This window comes from Ursus arctos, unplaced genomic scaffold (assembly GCF_023065955.2).
Source record: "Ursus arctos isolate Adak ecotype North America unplaced genomic scaffold, UrsArc2.0 scaffold_11, whole genome shotgun sequence".
In the NCBI taxonomy this organism is placed as follows: Eukaryota; Metazoa; Chordata; class Mammalia; order Carnivora; family Ursidae; genus Ursus; species Ursus arctos.
The window spans coordinates 70,277,830-70,303,298 of NW_026622775.1; the positions used below are offsets into that span (position 1 = coordinate 70,277,830).

Sequence of the window (25,469 nt, forward strand, 5' to 3'; positions counted from 1 at the left end):
ATGCTTCTGCCCCAAGCTCCGAATGCTCGACTGGAAACTAGTGTACCCAGAAGTTTCTTTTTTTGCATAGAAAGAGAGTAGTCCAGGAACTGGAAAACTGTCTGGCAGAGGAAAGGAAAAGAAGGCCCATTTAAGGAGAGGCTCCTATTTGCCAGGCACTGTATCAGGATCTCCTCAAAGAGCATCTCACTGTTTCCTTGAAACCCGTAAGGTGTTGTCATTCCATGTGTCTAGATGAAGAAACTGAGCGGTTCAGAGAAGTTAAATGACTCACTCAGGGGCACACAGCCACCAAATGGTAGAGCTTGTGTTCGAAACCGGCTATGTTTGCATGCAAGCTTTTGACCTTTTCATGACAGAGAAGTATATAGGGTTAGGAGGAGGAGAAGGGAAAAGGAGGAAAGAGAAGGAGGAAAATGGTGGGGCAGGGCATCTGAGTTTCCTTCTCCTACAGTTGAGCCACACTTTCCCCCCACTGCTGAGGAACCCTGCCCTCTGGCTGCTTGGAGACGAGACCCTGGGTTTTGTTGTCCACCTCAGCGGTGGCCGGGAGGGTTGCCAGGGACAGGGGAGAGGCTTGGGGAGCAGAGGCCCAGGGAGGACTCAGCTGGCCGGTGCCACTGGACAATGGATGGCAGAGCCGTGTCTCCTGCCTGCTGGGCTAATGCTGTTGTGCCGGCCTCTGTGGGCTAGAAAGGTGCTCCCCGAGGCAGGAGTCTGAAGCTCTAGGGCGTGCTCTTCTCTCAACCTGCACGCGCAGTCTGGGGCAGGTCCATCCCAGCTCTTCCACTCCTGGCCATGCACGCAGGACCCCAGGGGCTTGCGGACAGTTGTAGGAGCAAGGGTCCCTTCCTCTGACGTGGAGTCAGCTGAGCCGCTGGGCAGCGAGCCGCACTGCAGTTGGTCTAGCCTAGAACCCTGAAGCAGCCAGAAGGCGAAGGTGGGTGGGGCTCTGAGAGCACCTGCATTGATTAAGTTCTAGAATATGTAACAGTGGCCTGCACCCAGCTCCTGGGCAGCCTCCATCTCCCAGAGGCAGCCTCTGAAGATGGGCCCAGGGCAGACAAGGGGGGTCCCACCAGCACAGTCCCTGCATCATTAGAGGGCTCTGAGCCTACGGTGGGGATGGAGTCTTGGGACAAGGGCCTGAGGCGGCTGCATGAGCTGCCTCTGGCTGTGGCAATGCTGTTCATAGCGCCCTGATTCGGGGTGGAGGACCGGCTACTCTCTGTGGGCTGGAGCCCTTAAGTCTGCATGGGGTTAGGATCCTGGCCCCTTCTGGACATGTGGCTCGTAACTGGGAGTATGGTCCTCTGAGCCTCAGAGGAAGCTGGAGGGCTGGTGAGCAAAGCCGTGACCACTGACTACAAATTCTGCTGTGGAGAAGCTGATGCCAAGTTGGCTGGCAAAGTGTCTGGGTGAGATGCCCAGGCAGCTCCAATGGTTTGGGGGCCTTTCCATTCAGCTCATGGCCTCCAGGCTGTCCTGAGCACCGAGGTCAGAGGAGGCGGAGGCAGGGAGCGGTGGCTATGATGTCACAGCCTGTGACCTCACTGGAGTAATAGGCAATAACCCCTCAGGCCATCACCCCCTCCCTTGCAGGACCTCAAGGGCTCATCTGCCATCAGGACCAGACGAGAAAGCTGCAGCCTGACAGTGGGAGCAGGCTGGCTTCCTGGAAGGAGAGGGTCCTGCCTACACATCGGATGCCAGCCATGTGTCTGGTCTCCACGACTGCATTCTGCTTAAGGGCCCATCTGGGGCGCACCATGCTCTGTGGCTGCCTGGGGGAGGTCCCCTCCCACCGTCCAGATAGCATCTGGCACAACACGCGCCTCTGCAATGGGGAGGGGCTCGAGGCCAGTGAAGGACCCACAGACCCACTGAAGGATCTCAGGGAGCCCCAGGGCCGGGAGCAGGATGCCTGGCTCTCTCTGAAATATGGGAGTGGCCAGCCCAGGCAGAAGAACCCAGGTCCTCTCTCTGCTCTCTTTCGCCTTGAGATCCATGAAGAGAAAGGGGGGAGAGAGGCTCCTCTGAATGGAGGGAGCAGGGATGTGACCTCTCTCCTCCGGGCCTCTAGGAAACAGGTCTGGGCCTCACTGCTGGCCGGGGAGGGAGGAGGCAATGGCAGGAAGGAGGAGGCCAGACAAGACACAGCCTTGGGAGAGGGGGCCAGGGCTGGAATGTTTGCTCAGTGGCTGCTGAGTGTCTGGCTCTTGTCTCCATGAGAAGAGAACGACCCGCAGGGGCCAGCACTCAGTGTTTGGCCTTCAGGAAGGCAGACTTTCAGGGCCAGTTTGTGGATCTGTTGCTGCTGATGCCAGTTTTCTGGCTTATGGTGGGCTCCCCGGGACACCCTCCAGCCCACCCACTCCTTTCCCCAGACAGAGACAGAAAACCCGGATGGACACCAGCTGGACAGACACATGCCTATCCCCTTTTACATACCTCCTCCTCCCCGCCCCCAAACAGCGTCTTTACAGAATGTTCCGCTCCTCACGTTGTGTGGGAGGGCTATGAGCACTGCGTGTATGCTGTACGCCTACAGGCTGAAGTGTGCGAGGCGGCTGTGTTTGTGTGTGCCCGAGTGTGAAATCACACCCTCAGGGGTCCTGGAATCGAGGGACGGAAGGGCAGCCAGCGAGGCCAGGTGTCCTGGCTGTGGGCCGGTCCCAGACACAGCAAGCCTGCACATCTGGCACGAGATGCCCACCCCCCACCCCTCCCCCACGTCCCAGACAGCATCTGGCACGAGATACTGGCTGTAACACTTTCCGTTTATTGGCTGGGGTGCCCTGGTGTGGCTGACCAGCCGCTGGGCCTGAGAGAAGCCCTGTCTTGTTTCCCCACCCCCTCCCCTGCATCTCCCCACTGTGGCTCCTGTGGGACTCATATGGAAACTCACGCCCCAGGATGTGGGGAAGTGGGGGCTTAAGAAAACCGAATCGAGGTTGGAGAAGGGGTGGGAAACGTGCATTTCAAGGAAGATACGCCACCGGCTATACACAATACAGCGTGTAGAGCGGGCAGGGGAGATGGGCGGGTCTGCTGACAGACGCTCTCCCCACCGGGCCAGGCCCCCAGAGAGGAATGGCCACTTCAAGTGTCTCAGTGAAAGCTCTGGCTCCCTGGCCCTGGCCCCCCTGCTCTGGCGGGGGCAAAGAGGAAGGGATCATGAAGGAGTCCAGTTCCCCTGCCTCCTGAGGACAGCCTCACCTGGACCGTCGGCCTGCAGGTCCTGGCGCCTGGGGGACGGGGACGGGGTGCCCACCTCCTGCCCACCTCCCGCTGTGCAGTCCAGGTGACTGAGGGCAGCAGACCTCCCGTCCCCACCCCCACGTGAGGGCAGTGGTCATTTCCTGCTGTGCAGTGTGTCCTGGAACTTGGTGCTGGTATACCGCAGGTGAAAGCCTTTTTTGGTGATGGTGTCGTCTGAGTGGAATTTCACCAGGACAGAATCTCCCGCTGAGTACACCTCCTCAGGAGGCTGACAGAGGAAAGGGACAGGCATGAGACTGAGACCGCTGTCTTTGCCCCCCAGGATGCCCAGCTCTAAGGAAGGCGGGTAGCTCCCAGGCATTCACCACATTCCCCCAGCCCCTTGAAGCAGGGGAAAGACTAACGCCAGCAGGAGTTTAAGGGGGTGCCTGGAGGAGGGAAGAAAGCAGGGGATAGAGGAGCTTGTCTTTATCTCAGAGTCACACTTCATTCTAAACCCAGTGCTGCAATCAACCAGCTAGTCGGCAAGGCACTGCGCCTCTCTGGGCCTCGCTTCCCTCAAGGACAAATGGGAGTGAATGCTCCCTGCTCTCCAAGCCTAGAAGGGCTGGGGGGAGGTTGGGGGAGACACATGAGAGGATGGCTGTGAAAGGGTTTTGCAAAGGGAGTGGGTTCTCTGAGAGGCTGCCTTCTCACTGTCTCAGCTGTCTCCTGGAGAAGACAGGATAGCTGGGTTCCCCAGGCATAGATGTGGCCATTCCCCTCCTGTCCTCCCCCAGTTCTGGCCATGGTCAGCTTCAGGTGATGCCCCTTCCTAGGCTCCTGCAAGCCTCTCCTCACCGCTGTGTGCAGGCCCTCGGAGTGACAGCTACCTGCAGAGCATCGGCACACAGATGCCCTGGCTCTCAGGCCATAGAAAGCATCATTTCCGAGAACCTTGGGGACATTTCCAGCAACCTTGCCAGGAAGCCCTGACGGGATTGGGTTCCTTCCCCAGGTTCCCTCCCGTTGGCTCCAGCCTGGTGGAAGTCTCTGGAAGAAGCCACCTGGGGACACCGGATTTGATGTGCGGCTCACTGGAATGTGCCAGATTGAGGCAGTTACAGAGGGCAAAGTGATGAGGGGGTGCCGGCCTAGCAGCCAGGGGATTCCAGAGCGGTGAGCCAGGCAGGCTACGGGCCTGCGTGCTCTGTTCCTGCCTCACCTCCCCACCCCCCACCCTGTCCCAGGCCTACAGAGGCTGAAGTTCTGCCCTTCAGGTGCATTCAGGGCGCTAACGCTGGGTCCAGCAGATGCTGCAGCTCTGGGAAGTTTAACCTTTCCTAGGGCGCCCAGGCTGCCCTGGAGCATGGCCACGAGAGAGGTGAGGGACCAGGGAGGCGATGGGAGGGGGGGCGTGTGTGTGTGTGTGTGTGAGTGTGTGTGTGTGTGTGTGTGTATGCATGTGCCCGTGTGTAATGCTATGTGTGTGCGTGCACACCCATGTATAATGGCGAGGGGAAGATGATGTTCTCTGAAGGGGGAAAGGATTCATACAAACAAAAGAAAAAAACAAAAGAAGCCACAAGCTCTGACTGAGAGGAAAATCCACCTTTGTGGTTTTCCCGTGGCCTCAGTTAAGACCCCATTGAGCGAACTTTTGCCCACTGCCTCCGGAAGCGCCATTTTTACGGACTGAGAAGCAGCGCTCAGCATCTGCTGGGACAGTAGCACCAAGGGCTTTGGGAGCAGCTGGCCTCCCACCAAGAAGAGAAGCTGGCAGTGGATGAGACGAGGGTGTTTTTATGGCTCAGCCAGAACGACTGGTTAGCCCAGTTCGGCTCAGGCTTCCTGGCTCTTGCCCCAACCTCTGCCCCTGACCCTCGGCCCTGGTAAGCTGCCTTGGGCCTGGAACAAGGGGTGAGGGGGCAGAGGGAATTCCATCCTCCTCTCCAGATGCAAGCTACCCTGTAGGTCCAACTAAACTAGTGCTGAGCAGGCTTGGGTCAGGGCAGGGCTTGTCCCAAGGCCGCAGAAACCACAGTGTTGGCCAAAAAAGGACCGAATTTCCTGGGTGGGGATGGCCTGGGGCAGGGCGGGCCTCCGTGAGCAGCTGCCCACCCGGCCGGGTGTCCGGGCTCCTGCGAAGGGCCGGGCCTGTGCTACCACCCACACTGGCACCCCACACCTGCCGAGGCACGGCCACATGGGCGCTGGGGGGGGGTCTCACCCCTGAGCCGCAGTAGCGCCCCAGTCTGGGGGCTGTGCTGTCATAGCCATCGAAGAGCTCCATGTAGTCGTAGCCACAGTCTGTCTCCTCCTCCACCTCAAAGGTCTGGAACACCAGCTCCACGCCATAGCCTTCCTCTGCCACGATGACCCACTCGCAGTCCACCCCCCCAGGGTAGTTGTTGTCGCCAAACTGGGCGTGGGAGTAGAGATCCTTTGTCTTCACCTCTGCCCGCACCTGGCCTCCACACTCTGTGGGAGGACAACAAGCTCAGCCAGCGCTCCCTGAGCACAGCCGAGGGCCCCGCGCTGCACCTCACCACGCCGAGCCCTCCCAGCTGGATGGAGGTCCCGGGGGAGGGCTGCAGGGCCGGTGGTGGGCAGGTGTGCACCTGGCCCAGGACGCGGCCCACGACGACGGCTCTGCTGCCCCGCCTCTGGATCGACGCCCACAGAAGCCCGGGGACACGCGGGGCTGGCAGGCAGCTCTGAGCAGAGGCACTGGGGAGGGCACGCTTGTCAGAAGAAGACATTGCTAATTTGCTCCAACTGACGGCTGCTGTGGAAGAATGTGGGCCCTGCGTTGCCAGAGCTTCCATTCTTCAGACAGAACTACATCTGGATTTTCTGCGAAAACTCTTGATTTTTAAATGTTGGCTCACATTTTCAAAAAACACAGTGTGGGCCAAACAGAGCAGGTCTGAGGGCCAGAGAGAGTTCCGAGCCTCCAGTCTGTGACCCTCTCCTGGGAGGGGCAAATGAGAGCATGCAGGACAGGGCCATCAGTGTCCATCCTCCTCGGGAAGCCCTCTGGCCTCTAGGACGCCTGGTGCTTATGTTTCCTTGGGGGGTGGGGAGGGGGTGGGATGGGACCTGGGGCAGGAACTGAATTGCAAGGGAAGAGGGGAGGCTGTGCACCCTTCGGCCCTGGGGATGCCCCAACAGGGGGCTCAAGACCCACAAGGAGCCTGTGAAGCCCCCATCTGCTCTGACGTTCCAGGCCTCCCCAGCCTTGGGCTCCGGCCTTTCTCTGCCGCTGTTTTGCTTCTACTTCACGGCTGTCCTCACACACCCATTGCTCAGGCCAAATGAAATGACCTGCGGTCATCTGTATACACCCCGAGTTATCCTGGGGTTGTGGCTGTGCCTGGGCTCCTCCCCCGTCTGGAATGACCCCACCAACTCCCATTCGGAGCTAGAGCTTATCGTGTTTTGTCTCATGCTCTGGTTATCTGTGCACGTCCCAGCTCACCTCTGGACTGGGAGTTCCTGGAGTGAGGGTGGGGGAAGGGCTCCTGCCTGATCATCGCCATGTGCCCCTCTGAGGCTTGCATGGGGCCACAGCTCAGTAAAGGGCTGCTGAATAAACAGACAAGGGATCACTAAGGAAGCCCCTCTAGGGCCGAGATGTTTGCTTCATTTTTGGGACCAGCACTTAAAACACTGCCTCAAACATGTCATGTGTTAATAAATATCTGCAGAATGAATGAACGAGTGACTTCTGGGGGTTGGAATGTGGGTGGGCTGCTGCGCGGTCAAGTGTCCTACCGCTGGGAACTCTGGGGCTTCCCTCCCCATCCCCGGCTTCCCCACCCACTGTCGTCACTGCCCTCTGTTTTCCAACTTCACGGCCCCTAATCCGGACCTCCCCCACTCTCCCTCTCTGCTCCCCTGCCCGGTCCTCGGAACACAGTCTCTCTCCACCCAGGCCGCAGGCTGGGTCCAACTGTGCCTTCACATGCTCTTCATCACCCCCCTTGGGCCTCCCGAGCCTGGGCCTGCCTTTGGGACCAGCACCAGCAGATGCCTGCAGAACAAGGCAGCATGAGGGCACTGGCTGCCCAGCGCCCTGGCCTGAGGCGGCCTCACCTGTGGAGTGGGACGCCTGGAAGCCCTTCCTCTGGACTGAGTTGTCCGAGTAGAAGCGCAGGAACATGCGGCTACCCGTGGCCAGGACGGGCTCGGGCTTTTTGCTCCCACAGAAGCGGCCGAGGGCGGGGGCCTTGGTGTCACGCCCGTCGTACACCTCCAGGTGGTCATAGGCACACTCAGGCTGGGACTCGATGTCCATCTCCACGAAGGTCTGGAGAGCACGAGGCAGGACAGCAAATTCAAAAAGGGGTGGGGAGGCAGCAGGTGGCCCCAGATCTAGGCCTCCGGACCCCAGCTCCTGGAGACCCAAGGAAGCGGTCACCGCCAGTGGCACAGCTGGAAGCAAGGAGAGGACCTGGGTGGCGGGGCAACGACAGGCAGGGCCTCTCTCCAGACCAGACGGGGGTCTCACTAGGATCCTCAGAGGGTGACAGCCTTGGCTCAGCCAGGCCAACAGCCTGTAGTCCGCATCGCTCTGAGTCACCCAGGGCTTTGGAGCCGACAGGAAATAGGCGGCAGCCAGATGGCACAGAGGAACGGGGCGTCCATGCAGGCTGGGGTGTGGGCGCCTTACCAGCTTGACCCGGTGGCCGGGGGTGCTGGAGATAGCCCAGGTGCACTCCTTCTTGCTGGGATATTTGTCGGGCCAGTTGGGGCTGGTGATGGTGCCACTGGTAGATGTCACCTTGTGGTCACAGCCGGCTGTGGGGAAGTGAGGGGAAGGGGGTCAGCAAGGACCCCGGTGCTCCAGTGCCCCCTGTGAAGAAAGGAATAAAGCCCTTCCCTCCTGCCCTTCTTGCTTCTTTCTCTTGTTCCTCACCTGCCAACGGATGGAAGGCTTACATGAGTTCTTTTCTGTTCCATTACCCACAGCTGGGGAAATCTAGCTGCTGGCTTCCATGCGGGGCCCTGCCTGGCAGCATCCATGGAAGCCACCCTCACAGCTGCCCCTGTGCAGATCCCTGGATCTGTGAGGCCATCTGGTCCCCCCCTCCACGATGCTGTCATCCTCTGGTCTCCTGCCACACCTCCAGATTCACAGAAGACTTTGGCACCTGACTCAGTTCTCTACCCACTCCTGTTGCCATCCTAGGTGATATCAGCAAACATGCTGGCCTCTCTGTCCCTGCTCAGCTCTATTGGTGCTTATCTTCTTCCTCTCGAGGTGGTCTTGCTTATGACCTTACCCTGGGCCTTGCCATTACCCACCATTTCCTCATGCTACAAATATCACCTCTTTGTGACCACCTCCTTTTCTTCCAGGGTGCTCAGGCCCTCACTGTCCCCACACTGCTTCTTCAGCTTTGGAGAGCCCTCCATGGCCTCACTCCTCCTGGTTTCTTCCACTATTTCCTCCTTGGTTGACTTAACTTACTTCCCTATCTGGCTGGACCACGTGGCCGATCACCCCTGCTACTCAACACACTGTCCTACTATGCCGTCTTGGAGAACCCCATCTGCGGCCCCAACCACTGGAGACCCAAACCACTTGATACTCTTGGATCTGTCTTTGACCAGCTCCACCTCTCACCTCCTCAACAATGTTTCCAAACCCTCAGCCCTCTCAACTCCCAACCCCTCACCGCCAGAAGACCAGCTCCCCTCCTGCCTCCCTGAGAAAATCAGGGCCTCAGGTAGGAACAACTTCAACTTCCTGGCAAACTCACCTTCCCCTTTCCTTGTCTCTAAGAAGGTGTCTCTGCTTCTGTGAGCTGGAGCTCATTGCCACCCACCAGCTGGGGACCCTTGTACCTCAGATTACCCACCCTCACTCTCTGTGCAGGCTCGGACAGCCTGTGGACCTTACTAAGCTTTGCCCCATCCTAAAATCGGCCCTGTGCTCCCCTCCAGCTGCTGCCCGTCCTCTCTCCTTTCCTTCTCAGTTGACCTTCAAGAAAATTTGCTGTCACCCCATTCTCACTACTTATGGCTCCTCGATCCATTGCAATCTGCCTTCTGCTTCTGAAAGCACGGCCTCCCAAACAAATTTAAGAGCTGATGCTCATTATTTATTATCATCCAATCTGACAGATCCCTCCGGGAAAAACAGGCAGCTGGTGCACTGTGGGCTGGGGAGGAGAAAGGGACGGGTGGCTGCCTGTGGTCAGTGGCTCAGGACAAACGCACAGCCACGAGGCCCTGAGAGCAGCGGGCGGGCTGTGCAGAGGCCCCCGTGGAGGCAGGTGGAGGCCCTGGCTCGCCACGTGGGTCCTGTGCACTGTGTCCGTCATCCTTCTGTGGCTCCCCACTGCCACGCTTACTGCCGTCCCCCATTTCTACACTGGTCTTCCCTCCAACTTCTGTGGGCATGCCCATGTCTCTCCCAGCTAGACTGCAACCTCCTCGGGGGCAGAGGGACCCCCTTTTTGAGCCCCCTGCTGAACTCCGCACAGCACCACACCCTCTGCAGGGAGTCAGGAAATCCTGACTTGTAATTCGCCCAGCATGTGAGTGAGGCACGGGTGTGCTTCTAAAGGGACTCGGCGTGACGTACCGGCCGGCTGCCCAGAAGTGTAAACCCTCTCCCAGCTACCTTGCTGGTGTCGATGTGCTCTTTTTCACACGGTACAGAGACAGAGAGTGCACTTTGGACAACCTCGAAATAAGGTCCCCTCCAGCTAAAAGACGTGGAGGCCCTGTGAGTCAGGAACTCCGTATTTGGGAGCCTGAAGGGATGGGGTCAGAAGCTCTTGAGTGTCTGCTGGGTCACTGCTGAGCGCTTCAATTCCGTTTATGTTAGCCGGAAGTTTATTTGTACCCCGGTTGTCCACCTCCTAACAGTGAGAAGAGGCATTTGCCAGGCGTCGTGTGAGGTGGTCAAGCGAGATCTGCACAGCTCAGCAGGCGGCGAGGTAGGCCCCCCTGTTTATCACCTCATGAATGAGGACCCTGGAGCTCAGAGAGGTGACGTGACCCGCCCGAAGTCACACAGACATTCAGCAGCAGAGCCTACGCTGTGCTGCTGGGATAGTATGTGCCCCGCAGGCAGGGGACACAACAGAATTACTGACTTGGAAGGAGTGTTGCATCATGTCCATAGAGGTACGGGATGATATTGGTGAGGATATGAGAGCTGCTTTCAAATATCTGCAGGGCTTTAGTGTCTGGGAGGCAGTGACCCTCTTCTGAGTGTCCCTGGGGGTCAGACATGTGACCCGTACGGTTGATATATACGATTGTGCTTGCTACGAGCCCCGTGCCCTGATGAGGTGGGCCTGTGACCACCTAGGTGTCCCGCAGGAGCAAACGGAGGCACTCGAGGGCATGCAACTGGCCAAGCGGCAGGGCTGGGTCAGGCAGCCTGTGCTCTTAACCGCCGTGCCATCCCACCTCTGCCACAGGACGGTCGTTAGGGGGAGAAGGACTCAGCCGTGGATTTTAAGAACTAACTACCAGACCCGTCTCAAGACGGAGGTCGGGACAGATGTGAGCCCCTCCTCTCCTCACGGGCACAAGGAGAGATGGAACTGTGTGGGGGGAGTCTGTGGACCTTGTGGGAGGCCGAACAAGGTGACCTCAGAGGCCACTCATGTCCTTGAGTCTACACAGAGCCAGATGGCAGTGGCACCCCCGGCCTCCTGGGCCTCAGCCTCCAGTCCTTGGCGCCCTGGGGAGGCCCTGCCTTGGGGGCTCTGGGGGGGCCGCCCCAGCAGTGCTCACCTTCCTTGCAGTCATGCTTGTTGTCATGGAGGACGAAGCCACTGCGACACTGGCACTCGTAGCTGCCGAACGTGTTGACGCAGTCTTGCTGGCAGCCGCCGTTGTCCTTGGAGCACTCATCCTTGTCTGCGGGGAGCAAACAAGGCGGGGCCCGGGTCTGTGCGGGGGCTGAGGGCTGGGTGGTGGCCCCAGGAGCAGTGGGAGGCTGGCTGGGCTTCCTCCCCCCGGGGGTCCCAGGCATGGTGGTGGTGGTGGTGGTGGTGGTGGTGGTGGGGTCCAGGGTGGTGCCTCCAGCGGAGCCAGCAGAGCGGCCCAGCTGTGGGGAAAGAGAGCAGAAGTGGGGTGGATGGAGGGCTGGGGGCTGGAGCTGACCAACGTGGGCACCCTCTACCATTACCTGCTTACTGGACAGACGGACAAGTGGAAAAACAGACACACGGACAAGCAGACTGCAAGAGAAAGGAGCAGGACGCAGGGGTCCCTCTTTTACTTCACAACAGGAAATGTCACAGACACCATCAAAATGGGAGGGGTGGGGGCGGGGAAGGTCCCCTGTCCACGGGAGGGGGAACAGGGGGAGAGGAGAGCACCAGTTCTGTCCGGCCAGAAGGAGGGCAGGCCGGAATGGCAGAGCGGAGGTGGAGGGTGGGCGGGCACTGAAGCCCCCATCCCATTCCGTCCAAGGTGAGGTTCCTGAGTAACAAAGGGTCCGAGAGGCCTGGCAGGCCTCACTGGGGGGTCCGGTTTCTTTTCTGCACTCGGAATTTGAGCTGGTGGGGGCGTCCCCGAGGGGGCTGCAGAGCAGGCCTCTTTTCTGAAACGAGAGAGAGAAGGAGAAAAGGGACCAAGGGGTGGGGGTGGAGGGCAGGGACCAGGGAGGGAGAGCAGTGAAAACCAGCCCGGGCCTCTGAGGCGGAGTCACAGGGCAGTGCGGGGGAAGGCAGTGGGAGATGCATGCGGGACGGCCATGTCCTGCGCAGCCAGCTCAAAGAGGAACAGCGGGTGGGAAGAGGCACAGCGACAGGGGACAGGTGGGGAGAAAGCCTGGGTCAGGAAGAAGGCCTGGAGGGGTTTGGAGCCGTTGTTGAGGTGGTGAGAGGTGGAGCCTGTGAAGGACAGACCCAAGAGTATCGAGTGGTTTGCATCCGCAGTGGTTGGGGCCGCAGATGGGCACGAGGCCCGCACATGGGGGCAAGAGAGGGACAGATCTCCGCTAGAGGGGAGCAGCCCATGGAAACGGGGGGCCTGGCTGGGAGCTCGGCGCTCTCATTCTGGCTGCTGCAGCTTTAGTTGTGCACACCCACCAACATGCCCACAGACACAGGACCCCCTCAGGGACGTACTGTTGTCCAGCGTGGCAGCAGAGACACCGATCCACAGGGACACGCACACACATGCACAGGATACACCGGCAGACGCAGCTACTCGGGGCACGCACACCACCAGCCACCCACCATCTGTGTACGCGTGCACGTAGGAGAGCCACACTCCCTGCTCCCACACCTGTGTGAGGAGGCGTGCACAGGTGCAAACACACAGGCACAGCTGTATCTGCAGGTGCTCAGGCGCCAACACCCGGGTTCGAAGACACACACGCGTGCAGAGACCACAGGCTCTTCAGCAGACTGGTGGACTCCGGTGTGCTCACACATGCGGCTGCTCAAGCTTGGGTCAACACACACACACGCACGCACGCAGTCCCCCACGAGCACACCCACATGCACAGTGACACACACAGAAACATGTGGTTCCAGGCACGCGTGTGTCACATCCACATATTCTCCAGTCTGTCTGTGCTCACTTTGGGGACTGTGTGCCTGGCACAGAGGCAGGCATTCAGGGAAGGTGTGTAGATCGGATGGACACCCAGAATTCCAGAGGGGAACCTCGAGGTAGAAAGATGCCCTCTGGCATTCAAATGGCCAGGTGGGGTCCTTGACAAAGGGAGCCCTGTTCCTGGTCTCCATGAGCAGGGGGCTGAGGACTGGAGCCCTGCTTCTCTACTCCATTCTCAGGTGGGCCAGACCCTTTGGGGCCTGTGGGAACTCAGGGTCAAGAGGTGGAGTCCCCAAGTCCCTCCCAGGGCTCCTTCTCAGTCAGAACCTCACAAGGGACCCAGGCTGAGGGCCCTGCAGGAAGGTAGGGGTGAGGGGCACCCTCTGACTTATATTGGGGGTTTGCGCAGAACCTTGCCCGTGACTATGCTGGGAAATTCAGGGGGTCTCAGCTCACGAACTAAGAAAAGATTTCCTGGAAACATTTTGGTCTTCATGCCTTCCTCATATTTGTACCCTAAGTACCTAGTACAGTGCCTGGCACACAGGAGCAGTAAAGGAGATACTTGCCCGTGAATGACTGCGTGGGTAAGTGGGTGGCTGAACGGACGAGTGACAGAAAGGTGAGTCCTGAGGAAGGCCTGCTGTAGCGTCCCGGGCAGGGCTCGGGCACGGGTGGGGGCGGGAGTGGCAGCCTCACCTCGGAGCCAGGGGAGCAGGTTGCAGGAGGGGCAGGAGCAGGGAGGGTGGACACGGGCCCAGAGAAGGAGATGGCACTCACCCTCCAGTGCCAAATGCCCCGGAAGGTGGCTGGGGTCAGACTGAAGGTCTTCAGGCTCTTTCTTCTCCTTCTTGGCTTAGGGTCTCCTCGCTGGGTGTCCCAAAAGTCCAAAGAGCCCCCCTCCTGGGGGGCCGAGTCAGATGCCCCATGCCCTGAGGGCTCAACCTTGATGCCCACCGGTGAGGGTCCTCTGCAGGTTTCTTGTGCCGCAGGGCATCACATGTGTGTGCGTGTGCAGGTGTGTGTGTGTGTCTGTGTGGGGCTGAGGGGCGGTTGCCCAGTGTCATGCCAGGGCAGGGCAGACCCCAGGGGTGGAGAGCCCTGGGCTCTAGGCCTGACAGATGTGGTGTTGGTCCCCCTCCCCTCTCCAAGACTGGAGCAACAGAAGGGCAGGAAGAGACGAGAGTAAGCAGGTAATGGTTTCCCCAGGACCGGGCCCACCCCCAAGTAGGCGTTATATCCCCTCAGCCCTCTGGCGAGCACCCTGTAGGATTTCCAGGCGGGCACAGGGAAGAAAGGGATTCGCGATGCATGGGGAGGGGTCTCAGCAAGCAGTGGGGCAGGGGCTGGGGAGACTGTAAGCAGAGCAGGAGGGCTGGCAGTGCCAAGCGGGGACCAGTGCACAGGAGCAGTGCATGGCATCCAGGTGGGGTAGGCAGGGGTGCAGGGCCACAACATAGGGGGCTCGAGGATGCAGGACCCTGGGCAAAGGAGGGGAGAAGGAAGGCAGCGTGGACTCGGCCATGGGCTTCCTGCCTTCCTGCCACCCCATGCCTGGCCCACCAGGCCTGCTGGGGATCAGGACCCCTGGGCCACTCCCCCAGAAAACCAGCCTCTCCAGCCACTCCCTCTGCCTCCCACTCCCCCCACTCAATTTCATGGAGTCCCCACCCCACACTATGTCCCAGGTCCAGTTGCCTCTGAAAGACCACCAGCCTCGCCCCAGGATGAAGGATAGAGCGATGGCTAAAGCAGGGGAAAGGTCTCCTGGGACCCCTGGAGGCCTAGCTCAGAGAGGCTGACTACCTTTCAGGTCACCCAAAGATGAGGCCATCAAAGGGACTTGATCCCAAGCCTTATGTGGGGCAGCTCTCACTAAGCATGCTGGTTGGATCTGAGTCCCCCACCCACGGGCTGAGGGCAAGGGGGAAGGCTTCGGGGTTGAAGAGAGGGAGGCTCCCCATCTTTTCTGAAGGCCTGGGCATGAACCCGTTCGACACGGGGAGGCTCGGATTGGAGATGCGGCCGCAGCCAGACCATCTGCCCCACACAGTCCAAGGCAAACGCCCTCCTCCTCTGCATGTACCCTGCATTCTCTGGCCACGATGAACTCCCTCTTCCCAGGGCCTGCCCCCTCTGGGGCCTCGGCACGATGGCTCCTGATACCTGGAAAGCCCTCTCCTTTCATTTCTGCGTGCCTATGTCCTGCCCATCCTCAGGCTGGCTCCCATGTAGCCCAGAGGATTCGGGAGTAACGGGGTTCAGGAATGGAGGGGATGGCCTGGTGGTGGAGGGCTAGCGGGGGGAGCAGGGGACAGAGCCTGCTGGCCTGGCAGCAGGGACGGCTAGGAAGTGCAGGGGTACGGTGGCAGGGAGGAGGGGAGGTGGGCTCAGAGCTGGGGAGTCCGGGTTACCTGAGAAGAAGTGGGCCTTGAAGCCCTTTTTGGAGACTGTGTTGTCGGACTTGAACTCCACACGCATGTTGTTGTACTGAGAGGTGATGACCTCGGGCTTCTCGGAGCCACAGAACTTGCCGTGTAGCTTGGAGTCAGCTGTGAGCCCGCTGCGTACTTCCACGAAGTCATACTTGCACACCTGCAGGGCAGCGCAGCTCCAGGCCTGCCTCCTCCAGGAAGTCTCTCCTGACCACCCCTACCTGGGAAGGTTCCCTGTTCTGTGGGTCCTTTTGTCTTTAGTCACCCACGTTACTGAATCTAATAACTCGAAAAGGTGCCAAGTCAACCCCAGTGGATCTTCTCGTGCTGTCCACACAAGCCCCAAGTCTTGCTTCGCTCCACATCGCCCCATGTGCAGGCCTCCTCCCCGACCCTCCCCTGCTTCCTGGAATTGCGAGCAGTCTCTCCTCCTCTACATTCTTTGGGTATTTCTTTTATAGGGAAGGAAGCCGGCTCCCACGCCTCAGACCTTCCTGCGTCTCCTCAGCCCAGTAGGCACTTACGTCATTGCCCTCGGTCTCGAAGAAGTCGAACTGCAGGGAGATACGATACTGGGTGGGGGCCACCAACTGCCAGATGCAGTTTTTGTTAGGGGGGTACTCCTTGGGCCAGCCCGGGCTGGTGATGGAGCCATTGAGCTTGGTGAGGAATCCACCACAGGCAGCTGAGGGGACAAGAGAGGTGCCATCACCCGCCAGGAGCCCCCACTCTAGGTAAGGGCCAGAGACAGGCCCTGGGTGCATTAGGGAGATGGGGATGATCCTGGATTCCCTGTAGCCCTGGGGCTCGTGTCTCATCTCTCAGGAACGGGAGGGAAGCAGGCAGGGTGAGGGGGTATCTTCAGAGTGCAAGGAACTGAGGAGTCGTACGTGTGAACACGTCTACTTTGCCTGCAACAGAACCGCCAGGACATCTGCTGAGAGGGAGGAGGGGGTGAGGGGCTCAGTGAAGGCTGGGCCGGTGGGCAGGGAGGACTGGAAGCGTGGAGAGGCGGGTAGAGAGAGCCGCCCAGCCAGAGCGGGCTGAGCAGGAGGCTGCTGGCAGGGAGCGCTTTCACCAGCTTTCACCTTCGGCCGGGTATCAGGAGAGGCCAAAAAACCAGTGCGTGTCTGAGGACAGTGGTTTCCAAACTGGGGATCATGACCTTCTGGACAGTGACGAAATCAATCAGCTGGTCAAGATCAGCCTTTTAAGCGAATAAAAATGAAAAAGAAAAAGAAAAAAACAACCCAGAGTGCATTGCACTTGGTAAGTGTGTTCTGGGGGACGGCAGGGTAGAACGTATTGCTTGTCCACTGGTAGTGAAGAGCGTGCTAGGGAGTCCCAGCCTCTCCAGGGAGGGGAGTGTCCAAGAGCAGGAGAGATCTTGGCGAGAGGGCTTGGGCCCCAGGCCAGTTTGGGGGGCACTCACCCTCACAGCGGCGCTTGTCCGGAGCTAGCTCGTACCCGGGGTCACAGCTGCACTTATAGCTGCCCAACGTGTTGAGACACCGCTGCTCACAGCCCCCACGGTTGGGCCGTGAGCACTCGTCCACCTCTGCCAGTTGGAAGGAAAGGGGGTCAATGACCGCCAGGCCGGGGCCTGGGTCTCTCCCCCTGCCCTCTGCTTGGCAGTCAAGTCGAGGGTCCCTGTGACCACCTCCAGCCCCACTGCAGGGGGCAGTAGTTGGCTGTGGACCACTCAGAGCTTTGAGGCTGTGGACCTTCCTGCCCCACCCAGCCCCCACTCCGTCCCCAGGGGATCCTACTCCTGAGCGCCCCGAAGGGACAGCTCCTGAAAGGGGACAAGTGGACCCCACAGAGCCTTCCTGTGACCACAACGGCTGGGCTGGTGGCCGCCCCCAGGGACTGGTTCCTCTTATGTGCCATTCCCTAGCTAAGTACAATTTCTTCCTTCCTGCTTTAATCCTGACATGACCTGTGATGGAGGGACTGTTACTATCCCCACTTCACAGATGAGGAAATGGGGTTCAGACAGATTACCTGCGTACCGTGATACCAGTAAAAAAAAAATCCACACTGTCTGGTTCCTCCCCAAGTTTCTACAGCACTTCCTGCCTCTGTGCCTCATTGGCATTTCTTCTACACAAACTTTTGGACTTTAAGGCAACTCTTGAATTATTATTTCAATTCATAGTTGAGCACCTACCATGTGTCAGCAACTTTTACATAAGTTTGTCATTTACTCAATGAGATATGCAGTTTTTCAGTGGAATTGACCTTTTCTCCCCAGTTAGGCCATAAATTCAAGAACAGGGCACCAGGGTCCATGCATCCCTCATAGAGCCTCTGTGTTAAATGGCTGAATAAAGAAGGTGAGGTCACTGCAGCAATATCACAATAGCCAAGACGTAGAAACAGCCTAAATGTCTACCAACAGATGGGGATAAAGAAAATGTGGCATAGGATGGGAAGAATTAATACTGTTAAAATGTCCATACCACCCAAAGCAATCTACAGATCCGATGCAATCCCCATCAAAACACCATTTTTCACAGAGCTATAACACATGATCCTGAAATCTGTTCAGAACCACAAAAGATTCTGAACAGCCAAAGAAATCTTGAGAAAGAACAAAGCTGGAGGTAGCACGCTCTCATATTCCAAACTGCACTACAAAGCTATAATCAAAAACAAATAGATCAAAACATTATGGCGCTGGCACAAAAATAGAAAAATAGATCAATGGAAGAGAATAGAGTCCAGAAAAAAACCCATGATTACATGGTCAATTATCCTATGACAAAGGAGGCAAGAATATACAATGGGGAAAAAACAGTCTCTCTCTCTCTCTGTTTTTTTAAAGGTTTTATTTATTCCTCTGAGAGAGTGATTGAGAGAGAGAGAGAGAGAGAGCACAAGCAGGGGGAGTGGCAGGCAGAGGGAGAGGGAGAAGCAGGCTCCCCCCTGAGCAGGGAACCCAACGCGGGGCTCCACCCCAGGACCCCGGGATCATGACCTGTGCCGAAGGCAGATACCTAATCGACAGAGCCACCCAGGAGCCCCAGCAGTCTCTTGAACAGACAGACAGACTGGACAGCTACATGCCAAAGAATGCAACTGGACAACTTACTGACACTGTGCACAGGAAGAAACTAAAAATGGGTAAAAGACTTAAATATAAGACCTGAAACCATAAAACTCCTAGAAAAAACACAGGCAGTAAGCTCTTTGACACTGGTCATAGTGATATTTTTTTTGGATCCATCTCTTCAGGCAAGGACAACAAAAGCAAAACAAACAGATGGGACGATGTCAAACTAAAAAGCTTTTGCACAGTGAAAGAAACCAACAATAAAATGAAAAGGCAACTTAATGGGAGAAGATATGTACCGATGTTATATGCAATAAGTGGTTAACATCCAAAATATATAAAGAACTCATAAAACGCAATATTAAAAAATGGTCAGAAGATCTGAACAGACATTTCTCCGAAGAAGACATCCAGATGGCCAACAGACACATGAAAAGATGCTCACCATCACTCATCGTCAGGGAAACGCAAATCAAGACCCCATTGAGCTATATCCCCTCACGCCTGTCAGCATGGCTAGTATCAGAAAGATAAGAATAACACGTGTTGGTGGAGGAGTGGAGGAATGGGAACCCTTCTGCACTGTGGGTGGGAATGCAAATTGTGCAGCCACTGTGGAAGACAGTATGGAGGTTCCTCAAGAAGTTAAAAATAGAGCTACCCTATGATCCAGCAATTCCACTTTCGGGTATTTATCCAAAGAAAATGAAACACCAATTTGAAGAGATACACGCACCCCCCTGTCCATTGCGGCATTATTTATAACTGCCAAGATACAGAAGCACCCGAGGTGTCCATCGATAGATAAATGGGTAGAGAAGATGTGCGACGGCCGCACAGCGGAATATTACTCAGCCACAGAAAAGAATGAAATCTTGCCAATTGTGGCAACGTGAAGTGAGTGAATTCACACTAAGTGAAATAAGCTAGACAGAGAAAGACAAATGCCACATGCTTTCACTTATATGTGGACTCTCCAAACAAAACAAATGAACCAACAAAACAAAACAGAGACAGACTCACAGATACAGAGAACAACTTGAGGGTGCCAGAGGGGAGGGGCTGCAGAGCTGAACAAGACAGGTGAAGGGGATTAGGACGTATGATTTTCCAGTTATGAAATAAGTAAGATGGAGGATAATGGATAGCGTAGGGAATGTAGTCAATAAGATAGTAACAATTTGTAAGGTGACAGATGGTAACTAGACTCACTTTGGTGACCAGTTAGTAACCTACATAAATGTTGAATCACTACGCTGTATCCTTGAAACTAATAGGATATTGTACGTCAGTTGTCCTTCAATTTAAAAAATATGTTCTGTACACACAGTGGAATACTATTAAGCCTTAAAAAAGAAGGAAATCTGCCATATGCAGTATGGATGAATCTAAAGGGCATTATGGGTTTTTTAAAAAAAATTATTTGAGAGAGAGAGAGAGAGGGAGAGAGAGAGAACGAGCGAGGGGAAGGGCAGAAGGAGAGGGAGAGAGAGAATCTCAAGCAGACTCCCTACTGAGTGTGGAGCCTGACATGGGGCTCGATCCCAGGACCCTAAGATCATGTCCTGAGCTGAAATCAAGAGACAGAAGCGTAACCAACTGAGCCACCCAGGCACCCCTTAAGGACATTATGTCAAGTACAATAAGCCAGTCACAGACAGACAACTACTGCAGGGTTCCACTTACACGAGCTACCTAAAAGAGTCAAATCCAAGAACTAAGTAAAGTCAAGTTTAAAGAAATAGAGTGGAATGACGGTTGCCAGGGGTTGGGGGAGGGGAAATGGGAGTTGCTAAGCAACAGGCCCAGCGTGTCAGTAGAGCCAGGTGAGCAAGTCCTAGAGCTGTGCCATCCGAGGACTGTGTCCACTGTCGGCGATACTGTCAGTTCACTTACGCGTGCATCCACAGGCCGGATCTCATGCTACGTGGTCTGACCGCAATACAACACAGTTTTAAAAACTAGAAAAAGGAATGAAGGAGATGGATTGGCCATGGCAGGTAGGCTGAGTGGGAAACGGGAAAGAGCACCTTTGAAGAAGTTGACAGCGAAGCCGGCTTTGTTGATGGATCCATCAGAGACGAACTTGAGCCAGAGGCGGCTGGATGTGCTCTTGATGTCATCAGGCTTCTCGTAGCCACAGTAGCGTCCGATGAGGGCGCTGCTCTCACTGTGCCCGTCACGCACCTCCAGGTAGTCGTAGGCACAGCTGTCGTGGCGCTCGATCTGCGGGTCGGGCGCTCGGTCAGCCAGAGGGGCTCTTGCTGCCAGGGCCCCACACTGGGGAGCCCACGAAGAGCTGACTGAAGGGGCTCCGACCTACCTCAAAGGACTGGAAGGTGAGGCCCACGTGGAAGCCTTCCGACACCTGGATCCTCCAGACGCAGACTTTGCTGGGCCGGTAATCGTCAGGGTAATTGGGCGACTGGATGTGGCCATTGTCCTTTTTCACATCGCCCCCACAAATGGCTTTGGGGACACAGAGTGAGGTCAGTTAGGATGCTCTCCCCAGCTCAAGCACCCCTCTCTCTCCCTCCTCCAGACCTTTCCACATGCCCCCCAGCTTCTTAGTGTCCCCGGGGCTGGCCAACCCACCGGGATCTCTGCTTCCTCCCTCATGGGCCCTCAACCTTGCCCCTAGGGTGCCGAAAACAAGCGGTTCTGGGACGCCCAGGGACCCCATATCTGAGTGCTCCCTGTCACTCTTCCTCAGTACCTTCATAGACGGCAAAGAAGCCCTTCCCGACCCAGTTGCTGCTGCTGCGGAACTCCACCCAGAGGCGGCTGTCGGTGGAGACAATAGGCTCGGGGAGTTTGCCCCCACAGAAGCGGCCTGTGCAGACAGTGTGGACAGAGGGTGGTGAGGCCTGAAGCAGGTGGCTCTCCCCTCCCTGCACCAGGCCTGTCCCCCCAGAAAGCCCGTCCTGCTGCTCAGGGGCTCTGGCCCTCCTCCGTCCTTGGCACACAATCCCAAGAGCCTGCAGGTGGCCTGAGTCTGGCCTTGAAGAGCCAGAGAGTACTAGACTTTGAGAGGGTTCTGTGCACTTGAGGGGTGGAATCTGAGTTCAGGGAGGAAAGGGGGCTCCTCATAATAACCAGCTGTATCTGTGTGTCATTTACTTTTTGTTAAAGGAGCGTTACTGCCATCATTCCTTTTCTTTGATCTCCGTGCAAACAAGTAATGACCAAGAATGAACACAGCTTCCTTTGTACATTACAAATGCTTTCATTGGACCAAATGCAAGAGATGCCAGAGGACCCCAAGTAAATCCTAGCATCTAGGGACTGGGTCAGAAAATGTCCCCTTTGAAATAAACCCCAACAAGAATCTGTGTCAGCAGACGAGGCTGGCCATTTGTGGAATTCTTTGTAGTCAAGAATCAATGAAAGATGACTTGTGGGTTCCAAGTAAGACTGGGTGTTTCCCAACGTTCGGCAAGGTACAGAGGGTGCTGACCTACGATGTAAGTTACGGAAAAGAAAGTAGAATCTTGGAAACGCTACCACGTCTGCAGGAGGAAGTGTTGTAATGACAGCTGCTTTGGGTGACTAAGAAGAACTATTCAAATATCAGAAAGAGATGGTTGGCCACGATTCGTCAGCCTGCGTCAGGTCCAGGCTGTGGAACAAAGGTTCTAATGCTAATGAGCACTCCTGGCCTCCTTAGGAGTCTGTCCAGATTGGAGGAGGAGAATTCACACAGCTCCTCAGGCTTGAAGCAAAAGCCTCTCTTGGCCCTAACGCTATGCCATTAAAGCACCTTCTGTCCCGTGCTTCTGAGCCCTCACCCCCCACTTACTCACCACTGCCCTCACCACCAAGAGACAAAGTATCCTGTGCAAAAAGGTTGGGGTCACTGTGCCAGGTAGGGAGCCCTCCATGGTGCGCCAGGCTACGCTGTGGGCACCCTTAAGCCAGACCTTGCAGAGAGAGAAAATGGGGTCTCTGGAAGTGCCCAGATGAGGAAGAGAGCCTGGAGCTGTGGGGGTGTGGCTGTCTGCCTCCCTCCGTCCACGTGCATGACTCCCATGACCCACACACCGAGCATCAGCTCTGGGCGGCCCAGCAGCCCGTACCGAGGACCCTGGGGTGCAGATAGGGGAGGGGACTTAGTGATGGAGCTCGAAGGCACGAATTCTAGCGGGACTCCTGGCTCCCACACTAGGGCGGCCAAATCACTCCTTGGCCAGGCTTTGGGTTTCGGGGGACAATGAAGACACTGTGATATAAGCAGTTCTAAGAAGGAATTAGCCACATCAGACTGAAAAGCTTTTCCGTGGTGAGGGAAACTGTCAACAAAACAAAAAAGCCATTTACTGAATGGGAGAAGATATTTGCAAATTGTACACTGGATAAGGGATTAATATTCAAAATGTATAAAGAATTTACACAAGTTAGTATCAAAAAACCAAACAATGCAAAAAAAAAAAAAAGAAAAAAATGGAGAGAGGACTTGAATAGGTATTTCTCCAAAAAAGCCATACGGGGGCGCCTGGGTGGCTTAGTCGTTAAGCATCTGCCTTCGGCTCAGGGCGTGATCCTGGGGTCCTGGGATCGAGCCCCCCATTGAGCCTGCATCACACTCCCTGCTCCGCTGGGAGCCTGCTTCTTCCTCTCCCACTCCCCCTGCTTGGGTTCCCTCTCTCGCTGTGTCTCTCTCTGTCCAATAAATGAATAAAATCTTAAAAAAAAAAAAAAAAAGAAGCCATACAGATGGCCAATGGGCACACGAGAAGAGGCTCAACATCACTCATCATCAGGGAAATGCAAATCAAAATCACAAGAGATGTCACCCCACACCTGTCAGATTGGCCAGTGTCAAGAAGACAAGTGAACACAGGTTTGAGGAAGTGGTGATAAGGGAGCCCTTGTGCACTGCTGGTGGGAATGTCAATTGGTGTAGCCATTGTGGAAAACTGTATGGACGTTCCCCCAAAATTAAAAAAAGAACTACCCTATGATCCAGCAATCCCTCTTTCGGGTATTTATCTGAAGAACATGAAAACACCAATTCAAAGAGCTATGTGCAGCCTCCCGCTCATACGGAAGCAGTAGATGAACGGATAACTAAGACTGGGAGAGCCATACAGTGCAATATTACTCAGCACAGAAAAGGATGAAATCTTGACATTTGTGACGACAGGGATGGCCCTAGAGGGTATTATGCTAAATGAAATAAAGACAAATATCCTATGATTTCACTTATATGTGGAGTCTCAAAACAAAACAAATGAACAAACAAAACAGACTCCTAGATACAGAGAACAAACTGATGGGGGCCAGAGGGAAGGGGCAGGGGGTAGACAGAATAGGTGTAAAAGGATCAGGAGACACAAGGTTCTAGCGAAACACTTGATCGTAGCCAGAAGGCCAAGAAGGGATACAAGCTTCCAGTTATAAAAATACATAAGGCACGGGGGACGTCAGCTACAGCACAGAGAATATAACCAATAACATTGTAATAACATCGTACGGCGGCAGATGGTAACTATCTCCATCCTGGGGATCATTCAGTGATGTTTACAAATACCAATCACTACGCTGTCCGCTGGAAACTAAGAGGATATCAGACTTCGATTTAAAAAACCCAAAGGGCTCAGCCACGGGGGCGCGGGGGGCTAGTGCCGTTACCTCGGAGGGGTGCCTTTCTCCAGAAGCCGTCCCGGACCTCCACGTAGTCGTACCAGCACAGGCGGCTGCGATACAGATCCATGGACGTGAAGTTCAGAATGATCTAGGGGACACGGGAAGAGGAGGAGGGTTATGCAGCCCCGCACCCCTCGCCGGCCTCGCCTGCCAGCCCCCGGACGTGGCCTGCCTTCCCCCTGTGAATAGCGAAGGGGTCCCAGAAATGGGCGCCCGGCACAGAAACGTCACTCCTCTCTCCAGCTGTCTGCCGGTGACGGCCAGCATTCTTCTCAGACAATCCGGTGTGCACCTAACATACGTGGCCTTGTGGAATCTAGGTAAAACGTCTCATTTTACTGATCCGCTTCGTGAGGAGCCATTGCTTCCGCCTACACCCAGCTGTCCTCGCGGTCGATTTAAGTAACACGAATCCAGCACCTTTAGAGGGAGGAGGTCTCGGTGAGAGCAACGGCCCAGGGTGGCACGTGGGTATCGGGGGCTCTGAAATGGGAACGAAGGGTCCAGAGAGGAGAGGCAGAGAAGAAGGGCCAAGCTACCGGTGGTCACATATTTACTGAATGCTGATTCCAGGCAGGGGGCTGTGCTAGCGGCTGGGGGGGATACCGGATCCGGTCCTTCCTGTGAATGGGTTTAAGGTCTGTCCCTGTCCAGGGGCTTAGCATTCAGAAGGCTATATACACCCAAAAAGCTCACTTAGTGAAGAAATTCTAGACTCCACACACACAGGCCTGAGCTGGAAGGTCACCCAACCTCTGTGACCTCAGCGGCCTCGAGAATAACATGAGGAAAGAGCACCGCCCCCCCACACACACGGGAGCTCGTGGGCACAGGCACTGCCCTAAGTACCTCCTGGGCACTGAACTCAAACTGGTCACGTAATACTGGAAGAGTGCTGCACACTTTGGTAAGTACCGACTCTCCCCAGCAGGTGGGCATATTAACAGGTGGAGAAGCACACTTTCCAGGAAGGAAATTGCTTCAGTAGTTTCCAGAATGCACCCCAAAGCCTCTTGTGTATTTAGCGTCCAACAAGCAAGGACTCCAGGGAACGCTGTCCAACCACTTGCCCCCCTCTCTCCTCGCTCACCGATCTATACAGAGTCCAACAACCCTTCCAATTCACCATGACCATCCACCTGAGCCTACGGGGTTTTCCTGCCTTTTACCTTCTTGGACTCACATCTCTCCTTGCCTAGCTGGAACCCACAGCCCATCCTGCTTCTTTTCTTTTGATTCATTCATACACGGGCAGAAATGTGTTTGTGTTTGGGGAAGCGTTTCTTACTTGTGGTACTCTGAGATGTAATCGAGTAAGACCATGTTTTGAAAAGTGCAGTATATTACTCTTGATGATTATTATTAGTCATCATTGAGAACTAGTGTTATTTCCGAGATAAAAGTCCTCCTATTTTGAAAAACTGACATTGAAAGGCTGTTCTGGTTCTTGATCTGGAGACAGACAGTGTGCCCAATATTTCACCTTTCTACAAAATGCCCAAAGTAGGACACAGAGGAAGTGGCAAAGGCCGGGGGCAGTCAACTCACTTCAAAGCAAATCCATGGCCTCTGTTTATCATCACCTCCTTGCATAG

At 55.9% G+C, this 25,469-nt stretch overlaps 1 protein-coding gene across 2 annotated transcripts in view; it reads right to left on the bottom strand.

Annotated features, from left to right (window-relative positions):
- Positions 1–2,762: 2,762 nt before the first annotated feature.
- The window catches only part of BMP1 (bone morphogenetic protein 1), a 42,007-nt gene continuing 19,300 nt past the window's right edge, over positions 2,763–25,469 (bottom strand). The window contains exons 9-20 of one of the 2 annotated variants that reach the window (XM_026519042.4): positions 23,860–23,962; positions 20,945–21,061; positions 20,552–20,697; positions 20,259–20,454; positions 16,606–16,731; positions 15,698–15,858; positions 15,153–15,333; positions 10,963–11,088; positions 7,877–8,004; positions 7,300–7,513; positions 5,432–5,682; positions 2,763–3,490 (exon numbers count right to left, since the gene is read on the bottom strand). In XM_026519042.4, the coding sequence (XP_026374827.1) occupies positions 3,356–3,490; positions 5,432–5,682; positions 7,300–7,513; positions 7,877–8,004; positions 10,963–11,088; positions 15,153–15,333; positions 15,698–15,858; positions 16,606–16,731; positions 20,259–20,454; positions 20,552–20,697; positions 20,945–21,061; positions 23,860–23,962 (1,884 nt within the window). In that variant the 3' untranslated portion in view covers positions 2,763–3,355. Of the gene's footprint in view, positions 3,491–5,431; positions 5,683–7,299; positions 7,514–7,876; positions 8,005–10,962; positions 11,089–11,412; positions 11,777–15,152; positions 15,334–15,697; positions 15,859–16,605; positions 16,732–20,258; positions 20,455–20,551; positions 20,698–20,944; positions 21,062–23,859; positions 23,963–25,469 lie in introns of those variants that run through there. The other variant, XM_057310223.1, reaches the window with a different exon arrangement.